This window comes from Tamandua tetradactyla, chromosome X (genome assembly GCF_023851605.1).
Source record: "Tamandua tetradactyla isolate mTamTet1 chromosome X, mTamTet1.pri, whole genome shotgun sequence".
Taxonomy (NCBI): domain Eukaryota; kingdom Metazoa; phylum Chordata; class Mammalia; order Pilosa; family Myrmecophagidae; genus Tamandua; species Tamandua tetradactyla.
This window is the reverse complement of record NC_135353.1, coordinates 127,870,476-127,885,009: the sequence shown is the minus strand read 5'-3', so window position 1 is coordinate 127,885,009 and position 14,534 is coordinate 127,870,476. Positions and strand designations below refer to the sequence as shown.

At 36.7% G+C, this 14,534-nt stretch overlaps 1 protein-coding gene across 3 annotated transcripts in view; it reads left to right on the top strand.

Moving 5' to 3' along the window:
* The window catches only part of MAOA (monoamine oxidase A), an 88,893-nt gene that overhangs the window by 69,219 nt on the left and 5,140 nt on the right, over positions 1 to 14,534 (top strand). For all 3 annotated transcript variants that reach the window (XM_077145616.1, XM_077145617.1, XM_077145615.1), the window contains 3 exons: positions 1,561 to 1,614; positions 13,031 to 13,088; positions 14,399 to 14,496. In XM_077145616.1, the coding sequence (XP_077001731.1) occupies positions 1,561 to 1,614; positions 13,031 to 13,088; positions 14,399 to 14,496 (210 nt within the window). The remainder of the gene's footprint in view (positions 1 to 1,560; positions 1,615 to 13,030; positions 13,089 to 14,398; positions 14,497 to 14,534) is intronic.

The window sequence follows — 14,534 nt, the reverse complement described above, 5'->3', positions numbered from 1 at the left end:
CATCTGCTAGCTTCTTCTCCTGGCTTCCTGTTTCATGAAGCTCCCTGGGAGGCATTTTCCTTCTTCATCTTCAAGGGCGTCTGGCCGGTGGACTCTGCTTCTCATGGCTATGCCGTTCTGTTCTGCTCTCTCTGAATCTCCTTCATTCTCCAAAATGTTTCCTCTTTTATAGGACTTCAGAAACTTATCAAGACCCACCCAAATGGGTGGAGACATGGCGTCACCTAATCCAGTTTAACAACCACTCTTGATTGGGTTACATCTCCAGGGAGAGGATCTAATTACAGATTCAAACATACAGTATTGAATAGGGATTATTCTGCCTTTACAAAATGGGATTTTGATTAAAACATGGCTTTTCTAGGGGGCACACATCCTTTCAAACGAGCACAGTTAGTTATCCTGAGAGAGAAGATGGATTGCCAGTTAGGAGTCACAGTTATACATTATGGCAGGCCTTGAGTGGGTGGTATTTTTACAGTAGGTCACTGTACAGCTATCCTTCACCAGCATTGCCTCACATACTTCCTGAAGTGCAGGCTAACAGAAGGCATAAATCTGTGTATGGTGAAGGTGAGTCTTTCCTCTCACCTCTCATACCTGCAACAGTTACTCTGCCTTTTAGGGACCAGGCATCCAGAGAAGGAAATGGGGCCTCCACGAAAGAATTGGTAAGGAATGCCTCAGTCGCTCAGTTGCCCTGTCTTTTAGCCCTTCTCAAAAACTATATAAATAAAGAGGTTATTTATTCTACCAGACCACAATAAAAGGGCACAGCTTCTGAAGCAGTAAAGTGACTTTTAGGGACCAGTGGGTTTTCCCTTTATCTCTGTTTACCCCTGAGAAATGCACACCATGTGCCTTCTCTGAGGCAGAAGGACACATTGAGCTCATGAGCATTGCATCATTGAAGGAGATTTGCAAAAGCAAAGTAACAGGCCCATGTCCCAAGGGACTTTTTAAAAAAAAGTAAGCTGTATGACTAGGCTGTAAAAAAGACATTTTATAACTATTGCTTTGGCTATAAAATATAGGAAATATTTTAAATAAACCCTCCCTGAGGAGGTCAGGGGCTTACAACATAATGACCATATGAACAACATGTCTTTTTATCTCAAACCCCTATGGGCAAGAAAAGGATGCCGGTTATTACGGCAATTCAATACCACCTTCTATATACCAGAGGAAAGCAGGAAGTTGAGGGATAGGTTTCAGAAAAATGTCAGTCAAGACCCATCCAACTGTGGATGAAAGAACATTGATGTTTTTCTTGCCATGGGAGGAAGATATAGTGATTTCCTACTGTATGCCAAGAGCTGTGCTAAGCTTTGGGTGTAAAAAATATCAAGCAGGAGGTGACCTGTCATTTTGAAGCCCGCAGCTTACAGGGTCACACAGTGTCAGACCAAAGATAGCATACGTTTGCTCTAGTAGGGGGGAAATAAGGGAGGGCACCTACACATTAGTGCTGAGTAGGTAGAGGCAAGAACCCTTCAAAGGGGATCACTCTTAAGATAGTGAACTGTAAAATGATTATTCAAATGTAACCTCTTTTTCCAGTTTTATCCTTGCCCGAAAGGCTAATCAACTTGCGAAGCTCCATAAAGAAATAAGGTAAGAATATACACCTGAAAAGCATATTAAAAATAAGCCTGATATTATATTTATTGCACTAATAGCAGTATAATAGCAAGATAAAAAATCAATAGTTTAGTAATATTCTCAAAATTCTACAAATCAACTTTTTATATTTTGTTACAAATTCCCTTGATTCAATCCTTGCATTTATAAATATATTAATTTGATTTTACATGTTTACATTCATTTCACAAGTATTGAGAGTTAGGGTTTTCTTGTAGGGTGAATAGAGGAAAACCATAGGAAATAGCTGTTAGAAGAGTTCAAGTCCCAATCCCCTTGCAAGACTGTGTTCTCTTTTATAAGATTCTCTGACATTTACTTTTTCTGAAAAATGTATCCATACATATATATGTGCTTCAACCTGAGGCAACTTTGTAACTTTGTGCATAATAGTCATCACCATTCATCATTTAGGACACATGACTCATGTTCCTCTCTTCTGAGAGATTCCTTGTATAAAATAGGTTTCAGGACAGTGGTTTTTTTTTTTCTTTCTTTCTTTCTTTCTTTCTCTGTTTCTCTCATTCTGCCTTGTTGTAGTTATTTTGTTTTGTCCTGGAATCCTTTGTTCAAATAAAATCTTACCTGAAGCATTTAGCCTTTTAACATCAGAACCATTTTCCACTGGGGAAATGCCTCTGGAAATTTCTAGGGCTTCCAGAAATTCTTTAGGGTAGCTATAAAGGCTTTGCCCACTAGCTTTTGAAGATCTATACACTCAAGAGGATACTTCTCTCTAACAGGGTTTAAACAGAATACACTAAATAGCAAATCCATTTTAAGAGTTACTTGGGTGACTTTGAAAGTCAGGAAAAAACTTCAGAATGAGTTCCCACATTTGCACACAAATTTGTTTATTTGAGCAATATGAGTCTTCACGTTAGGAAAGGAACTACTTTAGCGTCCTCCTACTCACTTGATAAAGGGGGAATTTGGAGTCCAGTGACAGGGAGCAATTTGTCCAAAGATTCACTGCTCGTTTGTGACCAAGTTAGGAGAAGCATCTAACTTGGACTTTGTTTCTTTACACCACACTAAGCTTGACATTTTCTTTTGGATTTTCTGCTTTCCCTTCATTTTAATAGTACAATAAACACCAACCTGAATGTAGACTTTGGGTTATGATTCCATACAGTGGGTGAACTTATCCAAAGTTCTTAAGGCAATACTCTCAGAACTTTCAATTTGTCATTGACAAGAGCAGAAGCTCCCAGAACTGACTGCGTTAAAATCATGCTAAAATGTTTTGAAAATATATTTTTCTGACATGAAAATTATGATTCAGCAGACTAGGCCTGAGTTTTTTTTTTTTTTTTTTTTTTCTTTTTTATCAAGCTTCTCAGATGATTGTGATGAGCAACCAGATTTAGCAACCAGTGAAAAAATTCAACTACAAGATCATTTGCACGGTGACCTCTTTCGGTCATCATTTAAAATATATTCCGTTATTTTTAGAGTCAAACTAATCAGTCAGTATATGCTCCCTCATCCTTAGCTTACATATCTTTTTCAAAACTTGAATTTTAATGGGCGGAAAGAAAGAGGAAGATAATTTATTGACGTGCTCATGGGAATGGTTCTTTGGCTCATCTAATTATATAAAATACAGTAAATATTGACTTATAGTTCTATTGTTACTATTTTATCATTCATGTATAAGTAAGCATTGATTAGAGTTTAGGTTCTCTGTCTTTGAACAAATAGTTTATGATGTGTACAAAAATAAGTTAAGCATCATTAAGCTTTTCAGAATAATGCTTGTTAAAAGTTTTGTTTTCTAATTAGTAAAAATGTCTGAATTACTCCTTCTAACAATCATGTGAAGTAGGTAAGAATCAGTCATCTCATTATATTGTAGAAAAGAAGGTACCGTACTCGGCTGAGGACAAATTTTGATTCAACAAATACCTTACTAAACACCTATTCCAGGAGAATGCTCGGAAGAATAAAACTTTGGCCTTACCATTGATTAGCTGAACAATTTTGAACCAGTGTCTTCACTTTACTGAGCCTGTTTGTTCATCTCAGAAATTAAAGGCTCAGATTAGTTAGAGACAGATGGTAGCCTTGAAATTACTTTCAATTCTTCCTTTTCTTAATGATTTTTGATCTGTAGTAGAAACAGCTCATTGAAGTAAGCCAAATTTTCATGACTGTTCTGCAATTTAAATTTCCTCCTAATGGTATGTGACATCATCTCAGGAGCGGCGTTTGTCTCTTTCTTAAAAGCTTCGCTGATAAAATGATGGCCGTAAACAACATTCTATAATTCCATTTCTTCCTGATTTAACAATCTATACTCATAAGACAGAAGTTCTGGAAGTTACATAAACAGTGTGAAGATTCGGATACATTTATAAGGTTATATTTTGTGCCACATTCTTAAGAGAATTGGGGGTATGTGTTAAAAATATTTTTTGAACGTATTGGGCAACATAAAATTGTATCTTTTAAAATGTGTTCTTTTTATTACTAGTAGCTTGATCTCCCTGCCTCCTGCATGTTTGGCTGTTTGTCTTCTCAGCTTTTAAAGATTAAAACCCTTTGCCACAATCTTTAGTAAACATTTTTCCGGTTGGTTCTTAGCTATTAACAAATATTTTGGAGCACTTTCAATGTTTAAACTATATAACAACAAAAGAAGGTAAATATGAAGAAACTGTTAACTGTATTAGTGTGAACCAGTTAAAAAAAAGTCCTCAATAATAAAATTGTTAGTTTCTAAAATGAATGATTTCAGTAAATTAGAACTTTAAAAAAAATTTACCTAACCAGGAGTAGTTGTGAGTTTAAAATGTATCTTGTCTCAAGAACAGCTTCAGTAAATTAAGCTACTGATTTTTAAAAAATTTATCTTTTATTATAAACCAAAACAACATACAAGTATGAACATTCTTAACATACAAATATTCTGTGTATGGTGTACAATCAACGGCTCACAATATCATCAAATAGTAGTATATTCATCACCATGATAATTTTTAGAACGTTTGCATCACTCCAGAAAAAGAAATAAAAGGAAAAATTCACACATACCATACCCCTTACCTTTCCCTCTCATTGACCACTATTTCCATCTACTCAGTAGATTTTAACCTTCGTTTCCCCTCTTTTTTTCTATACCCCTTACCACTCCCTTTTATTCATCACTAGTATTTCAATCTACTCAATTTGTTTTAACTTTTGTTCCCCCTTTTATGTATTTGTTTTTAATCCATATTTTTTACTCATCTGTCAATATCGTGGATGAAAGTAGCATCAGACAAGGTCTTTACAATCACACAGTCACATTGTGAAAGCTATATCATAATACAATCATCTTCAAGAAACATGGTTACTGGAACACAGCTCTATAGTTTCAGGCACTTCCCTCTAGCCTCTCTAATACACCTTAAACTAAAAAGGGGATATCTATAAATGCATAAGAATAACCTCCAGGATAACCTCTCAACTCTGTTTGAAATCTCTCAGCCACTGACACTTTATTTTCTCTCATTCCTCTCTTCCCCCTTTCAGTTGAGAAGGTTTTCTCCAACCCTTGATGCTTATTCCCAGCTCATTCTAGGATTTCTGTCTCACAATACCAAGGAGGTTTACACCCCTGGGAGTCATGTCCCATGTAGCAAGGGGGAGGGTAGTGAGTTGCTTGCAGTACTGGCTGAGAGAGAAAAAGGCCACATCTAAGCAACAAAAGAGGTTCTCTGGGGGTGACTCTTAGGCCTAATTTTAAGTAGGCTTAGTCAGTCCTTTTCAGGTATAAGTTTCACATGTACAAACTCCAAGACTGAGGGCTTGGCTATTGATTTGGTTGTCCCCACTGCTTGTGAGAATATCAGGAATTCTCCAAATGGGGACATTGAATTTTGCCCCTTTCTCGCCATTCCCCCAAAGGGACTTTGCAAATACTTTTTTATTCACTGTTCAAATCACTCTGGAATTTATTGGGGCACCACTCTGGACAAACCTACAAAATCTCATGCCCTATTCATATAAGTTACATTAGGAAATGCACTAGTCAAAATATAAATTTTGTGACAAATAAACATTTTTTGCTTTAGTCTCGCTCATAAATTAAACTTTTGAAATATTAATTACTATTTATTTTCAACACCCTGCAATACTGACATTTCTTTGCTCTTCCTCATGCAAAAACATTTTTAAATTTGTACATTTAGTCACTATCATTGTACACTCTAGGCATTCCTAGATTATACGATCTCAGTCTTTATGGTCTACCTTTCCATCTGGTTTCATTTGTGCCCCAACCCTCCTCCCTTCATCATTCTCACATTCAGCTTCATTCAGTGTACTAACATCACTGTTCTACGTTTAGGTAGTATTGTGCTATCCATTTCTGAATTTTTACAATCATTCCTGTTGCACAATCTGTATCCCTTCAGCTCCAATGACCCAAAATCTACCCTATTTCTATCTCTTATTGGCCTCTGTTCTTAACTGAAATTCTCCAAGTTCAGTCATTAATGTTAGTTCATTCCAGTGAGACCATACAGTATTTGTCCTTTTGTTTCTGGCTATTCTCACTCAGCATAATGTCTTTAAGGTCCATCCATGTTGTTACATGCTTCATGACTTTATTCTGTCTTACAAAGCTGCGAAATATTCCATTATATGTATATACCACAGCTTGCTTAGCCACTCATCTGTTGATGGACATTTTGGCTGTTTCCATCTCTTGGCAATTGTAAATAATGCTGCTATAAACATTGGTGTGCAAATGTCCGTTTGTGTCCTTGCCCTCATGTCCTCTGAGTAGACACCTACCAATGGTATTGCCAGGATCATATGGCAATTATATACTTAGTTTCCTAAGGACTCGCCAAAATGCCTTCCACAGCGGTTGTACCATTTTACATTCCCACCAACAGTGGATAAGTGTGCCTCTTTCTCCACATCCTCTCCAGCACTTGTCATTTTCTGTTTTATTGATAATGGCCATTCTGGTGGGGGTGAGATGTCTCATTGTGGTTTTGATTTGCACTTCCCTAATAGCCAGGGAAATTGAGCATCTTTTCATATGCTTTTTAGCCATTTGCATTTCCTCTTCTGAGAAGTGTCTGTTCATGTCTTTTTCCCATTTTGTAATTTGGTTGTTCGTCTTTTAGTTGTTGAGTTGAACAATCTCTTTATATATTCTGGATACTAGACCCTTATCTGATAATATCTTTTCCAAATATTGTCTTCAATGTGTAGGCTGTCTGTTTACTTTCTTGCCAAAGTTCTTTGATGCACAAAAGTGTTTAATTTTGAGGAGTTCCCATTTATCTATTTCTTTCTTCAGTGCTCTTGCTTTGGGTGTAAGATCTAGGAAACCATCTCCTATTATAAGATTTATGAGATATTTCCCTACATTTTCTTCTAACAGTTTTATGGTCTTAGATCTAATGTTTAGGTCTTTGATCCATTTTGAGATGATTTTTGCATAGGGTGTGGAATATGGATTCTCTTTCATTCTTTTGCATGTGGATATCCAGTTCTCTAAGCACCATTTATTGAAGAAGCTGTTCTGTCCCAGGTTAGTTGGCTTGACTGTCTTATCAAGGATCAATTGTCCATAGATGACAGAGTCTATATCTGAACACTCTATTCGATTCCATTGGTCAGAATATCTATCTTTATGCCAGTACCATGCTGTTTTGACCACTGTAGCTTCGCAGTACTCCTTAAAGTCAAGTAGTGTGAGAAATCCGGCTTCATTTTTCTTTGTCAGGATATTTTTACCTATTTGGGCACTCTGCCCTTTCAGATAAATTTGGTTATTGGTTTTTCTATTTCTGAAAAGTAAGCTTTTGGGATACTAATTGGTATTGCATTGAATCTATACATCAATTTACGTAGAATTGTCATCTTAACTACACTTAGTCTTCCAATCCATGAACACAGTATGCCCTTCCGTTTATTTAGGTCTTCTGTGATTTCTTTTAGCAAGTTTTTGTAGTTTTCTTTGTATAGGTCTTTTGTATCCCTAGTTAAATTTATTCCTAAATATTTTATTCTTTCGGTTTCAATTATAAATGGATTTTTTTTCTTGATTTCCCCCTCAGATTGCTCATTACTAGTATATAGAAATGCTACAGATTTTTTGACTGTTGACCTTGTAACCTGCCACTTTGCTGTACTCATTTATTGACTCTAGTAGTTTTACTGTGAAGTTTTGGGGGTTTTCAACATATAGTATCATATCACCTGAAAACAGTGAGAGTTTTAATTCTTCTTTTCCAATTTTGATGCCCTGTATTTCTTTTCCTTGTCTAATTGCTCTGGCTAGAACTTCCAACACAGTGTTGAATAACAATGGTGACAGTGGACATCCTTGTCTTATTGTTAATCTTACAGAGAAAGTTTTCAGTTTTTCTCCATTAACAATGTTAGCTGTGAGTATTGCCTTTACCATACTCAGGAAGTTCCCTTCTATTCTTATCCTTAGAAGTGTTTTCAACAAGAAAGGATGTTGAATTTTCTCAAATACCTTTTCTACACCGATCGAGATGATCATGTGGTTTTTCTGCTTTGATTTGTTGATGTGGTGTATTACATTAATTGATTTTCTTATGTTGAACCATTCTTGCATCCCTGGAATGAATTCTAGTTGGTGATGGTGGGCAATTCTTTTAATGTGCTGCAGGATTCTATTTGCAAGAATTTTATGTAGATTTTTGCATATGTATTCATTAGAGAGATTGGGCTCTAATTTTCTTTTCTTGTTGTATCTTTGTCTGGCTTTGGTATGAGGGTAATGTTGGCTTCATAGAATGAGTTAAGTACCCTTCCTTCCTCTTCAATTTTTTGAAGAGTTTGAGCAAGGTTGGTACTAATTCTTTTTTGAATGTTTGGTAGAATTCACATGTGAAGCCATCTGGTTTTCTTTTTAGGGAGCTTCTTAATGACTAATTCAATTTCTTTACTTGTGATTGGTTTGTTCAGGTCATCTATTTCTTCTCATGTCAATCTTGGCTGTTCATGCCTTTCTAGAAAGTTGTCCATTTCATCTACATTGTCTAGTTTATTAGGATAAAGTTCTTCATTGTATCCTCTCATTACCTCCATTATTTCTGCAGGGTCAGTGGTTATGTCTCCTCTTCCATTTTTTATTTTATTTTTTTGTATCCTCTCTCTTCTTATTTTTGTCAACCTTGCTAAGGGCCCATCAATCTTACTGATTTTCTCACAGAACCCACTTATAGTTTTGTTGATTTTCTCAATTGTTTTCATGTTCTCAATTTCATTTATTTCTGCTCTAATCTTTATTATTTCTTTCCTTCTGCTTGCTTTGGGGTTAGTTTGCTGTTCTTTCACTAGCTTTTACAAGTGAACAGTTAATTCCTTGATTTTTGATCTTTCTTCTTTTTTGATATAGGCATTTAGGGCAATAAATTTTCCTCTTAGCACTGCCTTTTGTTGCTGCATCCCAAAAGTTTTGATATGTTGTGTTTTCATTTTCATTTGCCTGAAGATATTTACTGATTTCTCTTGTAATTTATTCCTTGACCCATTTGTTGTTTAAGAGTGTTGTTGAGCCTCCATATATTGGTGAATTTTCTGGCCCTCTACCTATTATTGATTTCCAACTTCACTCCTTTATGATCTGAGAAAGTGTTTTGTATGATTTCAGTCCTTTTACATTTATTGAGACTTTCTTTGTGACCCAGGATATAGTCTATCCTTGAGGATGACCCATGAGCACTTGAGAAAAACATATATCCTGCTGTTATGGGGTGTAATGTTCTATAAATGTTTGTGAGGTCTAGTTCACTTATTGTATTATTCAAATTCTCTGTTTCTTTATTGATCCTCTGTCTAGATGTTCTGTCCATTGATGAGAGCTGGGAAGTAAAGTCTACATATATTATGTTAGATGTGTCTGTTTCTCTTTTCATTGTCTTCAGTGTTTGCCAAGTGTATTGTGGAGCATTCTGGCTCAGTGCATAATTATGATTGTTATGTCTTCTTGTTGAACTGTTCCTTTTATTAATACATAGTGTCCTTGTCTCTTTTAATTATTTTACATTTGAAGTCTAATTTGTTGGATATTAGTATAGCTACTCCTGCTCTTTTCTTATTGTTGTTTGCATGAACTATGTTTTCCCAACTTTTCACTTTCAACGTATATTTATCCTTGCATCTCAAATGTGTCTCCTGTAAACAGCATATAGATGGGTCCTGTTTTTTAATCGATTCTGCCAGTCTATATCTTTTGATAGGGGAGTTTAATCCATTAACATTTAGTGTTATTACTGTAAGGGCAATACTTTCTTCCCCCATTTTGCCTTTTGGATTTTATATGCCATATCTCAGTTTTCTTCTTTTTACTTTTACTGATAGTCTTCCTTTCTGCACTCTTTTCCACACTTCTCTCCTATCTTTTTGTATCTATTCCTAGTGCTCCCTGTAGTATTTCTTGCAGAGCCAGTCTCTTGGTCACAAATTCTCTCAGTGATTTTTTTGTCTGAAAATGTTTTAATTTCCCCCTCATTTTTGAACAGTTTTGCTGGATATAGAATTCTTGGTTGGCAGTTTCTCTCTTTTAATATCATAGATATATCATACCACTGTCTTCTTGCCTCCATGGTTTCTACTAAGAAATCTGCATATAGTCTTATTTGACTTCCCTTGTATGTGATGGATTGCTTTTCTCTTGCTGCTTTCAAAATTCTCTCTTTCTCTTTGACATCTGACATTTTGATTAGTAAATGTCTTGGAGTTCGTCTATTTAGATCTGCTCTGTTTGGGGTATGCTGCACTTCTTGGATCTGTCATTTTAAGTCTTTCATAAGAGTTGGGAAATTTTCTGTGATAATTTCCTCCATTAGTTTTTCTCCTCCTTTTCCCTTCTTTTCTTCTTCTGGGACACCCACAACATGTATGTTTGTGAAATTCATGTTGTCATTCAATTCCCTATGTCCCTGCTCATATTTTTCCATTCATTTTCCTATATTTTCTTTTGCTTCTCAGATTTCAGATGTCTCATCCTCCAGTTCACTAATCCTATCTTCTGCCTCTTGAAAACTAACATTAGGTTTCCATTGTTTTTTGATCTCTTCTACTGTGCCTTTCATTCCCATAAGTTCTGTGATTTATTTTTTCTGACTTTCGATTTCTTCTTTTTGTTTATCCCTTGCCTTCTTTATATCCTCCCTCAATTCATTGATTTGATTTTTGATATGATTTCCCATGTTTGTTCAAACATCCTGAATTAATTGCTTCAACTCCTGTATCTCATTTGAATCATTGGTTTGTTTTTTTGACTGGGCCATATCTTCAATTTTCCTAGTATGATTCATTATTTTTTGCTGGTGTCTAGACAGTTAATTTCCTTAATTAGTTTATTCTGGAGGTTGTTTTCACTTTTCTACCTAGTATTTTCTTGCTGGATGACTTTATCTGTTCTCTGACATTCAGTCACCTTATTCTAGACTTCTAGTTTAGATTTTGTTTAGCAGATCAGAATTTTTCAGTTCTTGTTTTCTTTTTTCTTTCCCTGCCTGTATTGTGCCCTTTTTTTTACCTTAGGAAGATCCTCTTAGGTATTATAGACCCCAGTCAGATTTTTCCTGACCAGACTGGCCTCCTGTCAGGAGAAAAGAGTCACCTGCATCAGTTTTCCCTGAGGATGAGACCCAGCAGATTGAAAGACTTTCTTATGAAGCCTCTATACTCTGTCTTTTTCCTATCCTACCCAGCATGTGGAGCTTGTCTGCCTGCAGGTCCCACCAGCATAAGGTGATGTGATACCTTTAACTTCAGGAGAGTCTCCCTACTAGGGTGTGGTCAAGACAGAGGAGAGGTGTAGGCTGGCTTTAATCACTTCAGTTTTTCAAATCCTGGTGTCTGAATTCCTTGAGGGAGGGATTCCACCTGAGCTGGGCCCCACCCCTCTCCGGGGAAAGCACAGTCTCCAAGGAATTACCTCCTTTCACCTAACCAGCCTCTTTGCCTCTCAGACAAGCTTAATTCCACCCTTGCCTGGGACAGTTGGAACTTGAGAAGCCTTGCAGCTGTATGCAAAGAGCAGTCCAGCCTTAGAAACACAGCCACAAAAAATAAAAGTAAAATATCCCTTTCAGAGCAGAAAATATCCTTTTCGCCCATTCCTCAGGTTTGCCAATCAAGAGCTTAAGTTGGTATGTTGTTCTATGTACCTCTAGGTCCTATATTTCTCCTCCTTTCCTTCAGGGCCCAGACCTTTTCAAGTATTTTGTGCTGTCTGAGCTGAAAAAAAACCTGTTTTGTTTTGATTTTTTCTCTTTTTCCATCAGCCCTGCCCCCTCTGCACTGGGACAAAAACCAGCAACCTCAGCTTTTACTCAAGGTTCAGCTGAGTTGGGGGTCTATCTTTAGTAGTCAGAATTTGTTAATTAATTGCACAATGTCAGCTTGGTTGAGCTCAGCCCCTTGCTGTTAGTGAAGTCTCTTTCCTTCCCCCTCTGGGAACCAGCCTGTGGGGAAGGGACACCAGCCTCCACAGCTTGGGGGACTCATGGTTCTGGGTGGGCTCACAGCTGGTCCAGCTTGTTCAGTCTGAGATACACTGTGTATCCAGTCACTGACTTGGCCCCAGCAGTTGTTCTGTACTGTTTCTGGATATTTACTAGCTGCTCTGGAGAACGAACTAAATTCCATACCTCACTAAGCCACCATTTTGGACTTAAAACTCTTGGTCCTACCATAGCTACTGATTTTTAAGACCCATATGTACCATGCACCATGTTCTGTACTGCTCATTACAATAATGAACTATGAAGGTAACCAAAGGCTGTGTTTGAGGTAACATCACCAGCTCATCATGCCTACTCACCAACCCACCAAATACCCTTTATGGTACTGTTCTATCAAATGACAGATTACTAGACTGGAATGGCCAGAGGCCTCACTCCCATATGGTATATTTTATATTATTCTTAAAGCATTAAATGGGCTTTATAACTTCATAGCTACTTAAAATCCAGTATAGGGTAGTTAAAAAGACACTCGTCTTTATAATTACTGTAAACATATGAAAGGAATTATTCCTAGAATTCTACAGATTCCAGAAAAGTGACTTAGAATCAGTCTCTCAAACTAAATTTAATTTGCTTTCTTTTTCCCGATTTAAACCTCACATAGATATTCTACTGGATAATGAAAGAAACAAAATGTAGAAAAGAAGCAAGAGGGATATTGAATCATCCATTCAAATGATTATATTGAGGCATAGAATTAATTTGATTGCAGAGATTTGTGGAACTGTGGATTTTGTATAGTTACAGGTGGCCACTGGTTTTAGTTTTGCCTCAGTAAATCTGGCTCTGTGACAAGAACTGTGGAGCTCACTTTATTTATTCTATATCCATCAACTATTACTTTCTTAACTTTTTTTTATTATTTCTTAAAGGAAGAGAAAAATCTGTGAGCTCTATGCCAAAGTTCTGGAATCCCAAGAAGCTTTACAAGTAAGAATCCACCTGCTTTAATTCCTAGTAGGTTTGGCTCTGTTTGCTCTAAGTAGTGAAGAAAGGCAGATTCTGGTTTCCTGACAGTCTTATGAAGAGAGTATAAAGGGATTTACTTAACTTAGAGGATTAACTATAGCAGTTACCAAAGGTTATTAAAAGCTGATGTCAGGTGTAGCGAATTTCTGGTGAAAAGGTTTATTTGGACTGTTTCAATGATCAGTGGATAATAGGCAGCCAGTTGTAATTAGTGCCTGGAGCTGCAGGTATTATCTGATGAGTGGATGAGATGGGTCCCAGAACAGAGGTTTTGCCCTCCTGTCCATGTCAACTGCCTACTGTAAAATAAAATCCCAGATGTCGTCATTTATTGATGAAAGCATAGTAGTATACTCCTTGATAAGAAAAATTGAATCTAAAAACTCTTCCCCAAAGTCAAACTAATTGATTTTTCTACCTGTAGACTCAATTCATGCTTTTAAGGAATTTCAATGGATTCAGTCTATCACTGAAAGAGATTATGAGGATGAAATTATTTCCAGAGGGCCTACCAGAGGGCTCAGGGCCTTTTCAGGAGATTATCTGTAAAGTGTTCAAATAATAAACTTTGAAAATGTGTTAGAGAAATAAGAGAAGGTTCTCTCATGTCTCTTAGGAAACATTTTTTCATCTTAATTCCCATCATTCATTTTTCAAGCTGAATAGTGGTTCTGAACAAAGCCTTTCTCAGATATTGTCCTTACCTTCCCCCTACTCCCCTCCAACCTTTCCTAGGCAATAATTCCTGGGTAGATGGGGAAGTATGTTCTGTTATTTTTGTGAATCCAAAGATTTGAACAGGTATTTTCATAACCTGGTTTGTAGTGGGGTTTCTTGTAGATTTAGGTCTAAGGCCCTCAGAATCAGCATGGAAATACCCTCTCTTCTAGATATTGGAATACCTCTTGTCTCAACTTTAGGTGGAGAAAGGAGAATGGAGGATCTTATTCTAATAGGATCCTTTCTTCTGTGAAGGAAAGACAAAAATCCTAGAATATTTCTTCCAAATCATTCTATGCTGATGTCAGATAGACTTGAGCAGAAACAATCATTTTAAAATTGTACATATTTCATCACTTGGTACCTCACAAAAGGGCATTATTTGGTCCTACCATGTTTCCCTTTAAATGAGTAGGGAAAGCATGACTACCTTTTTTTTCCTTTTTTAAAGTAAACTTTTCGTTAAAGTAAAGTATGCAAGAGCCTTTACTGTTGACTGGCAGCATTTCAACTTTGTTTTCCTTTGGAATTTTCTACCCACTGAACTGTAGCCAGTGCATTATGAAGAGAAGAACTGGTGTGAGGAGCAGTACTCAGGAGGCTGCTACACGGCCTACTTCCCCCCTGGGATCATGACTCAGTATGGAAGGTACAACCCAAACACTGCACTGATTAAGAAAAGACATG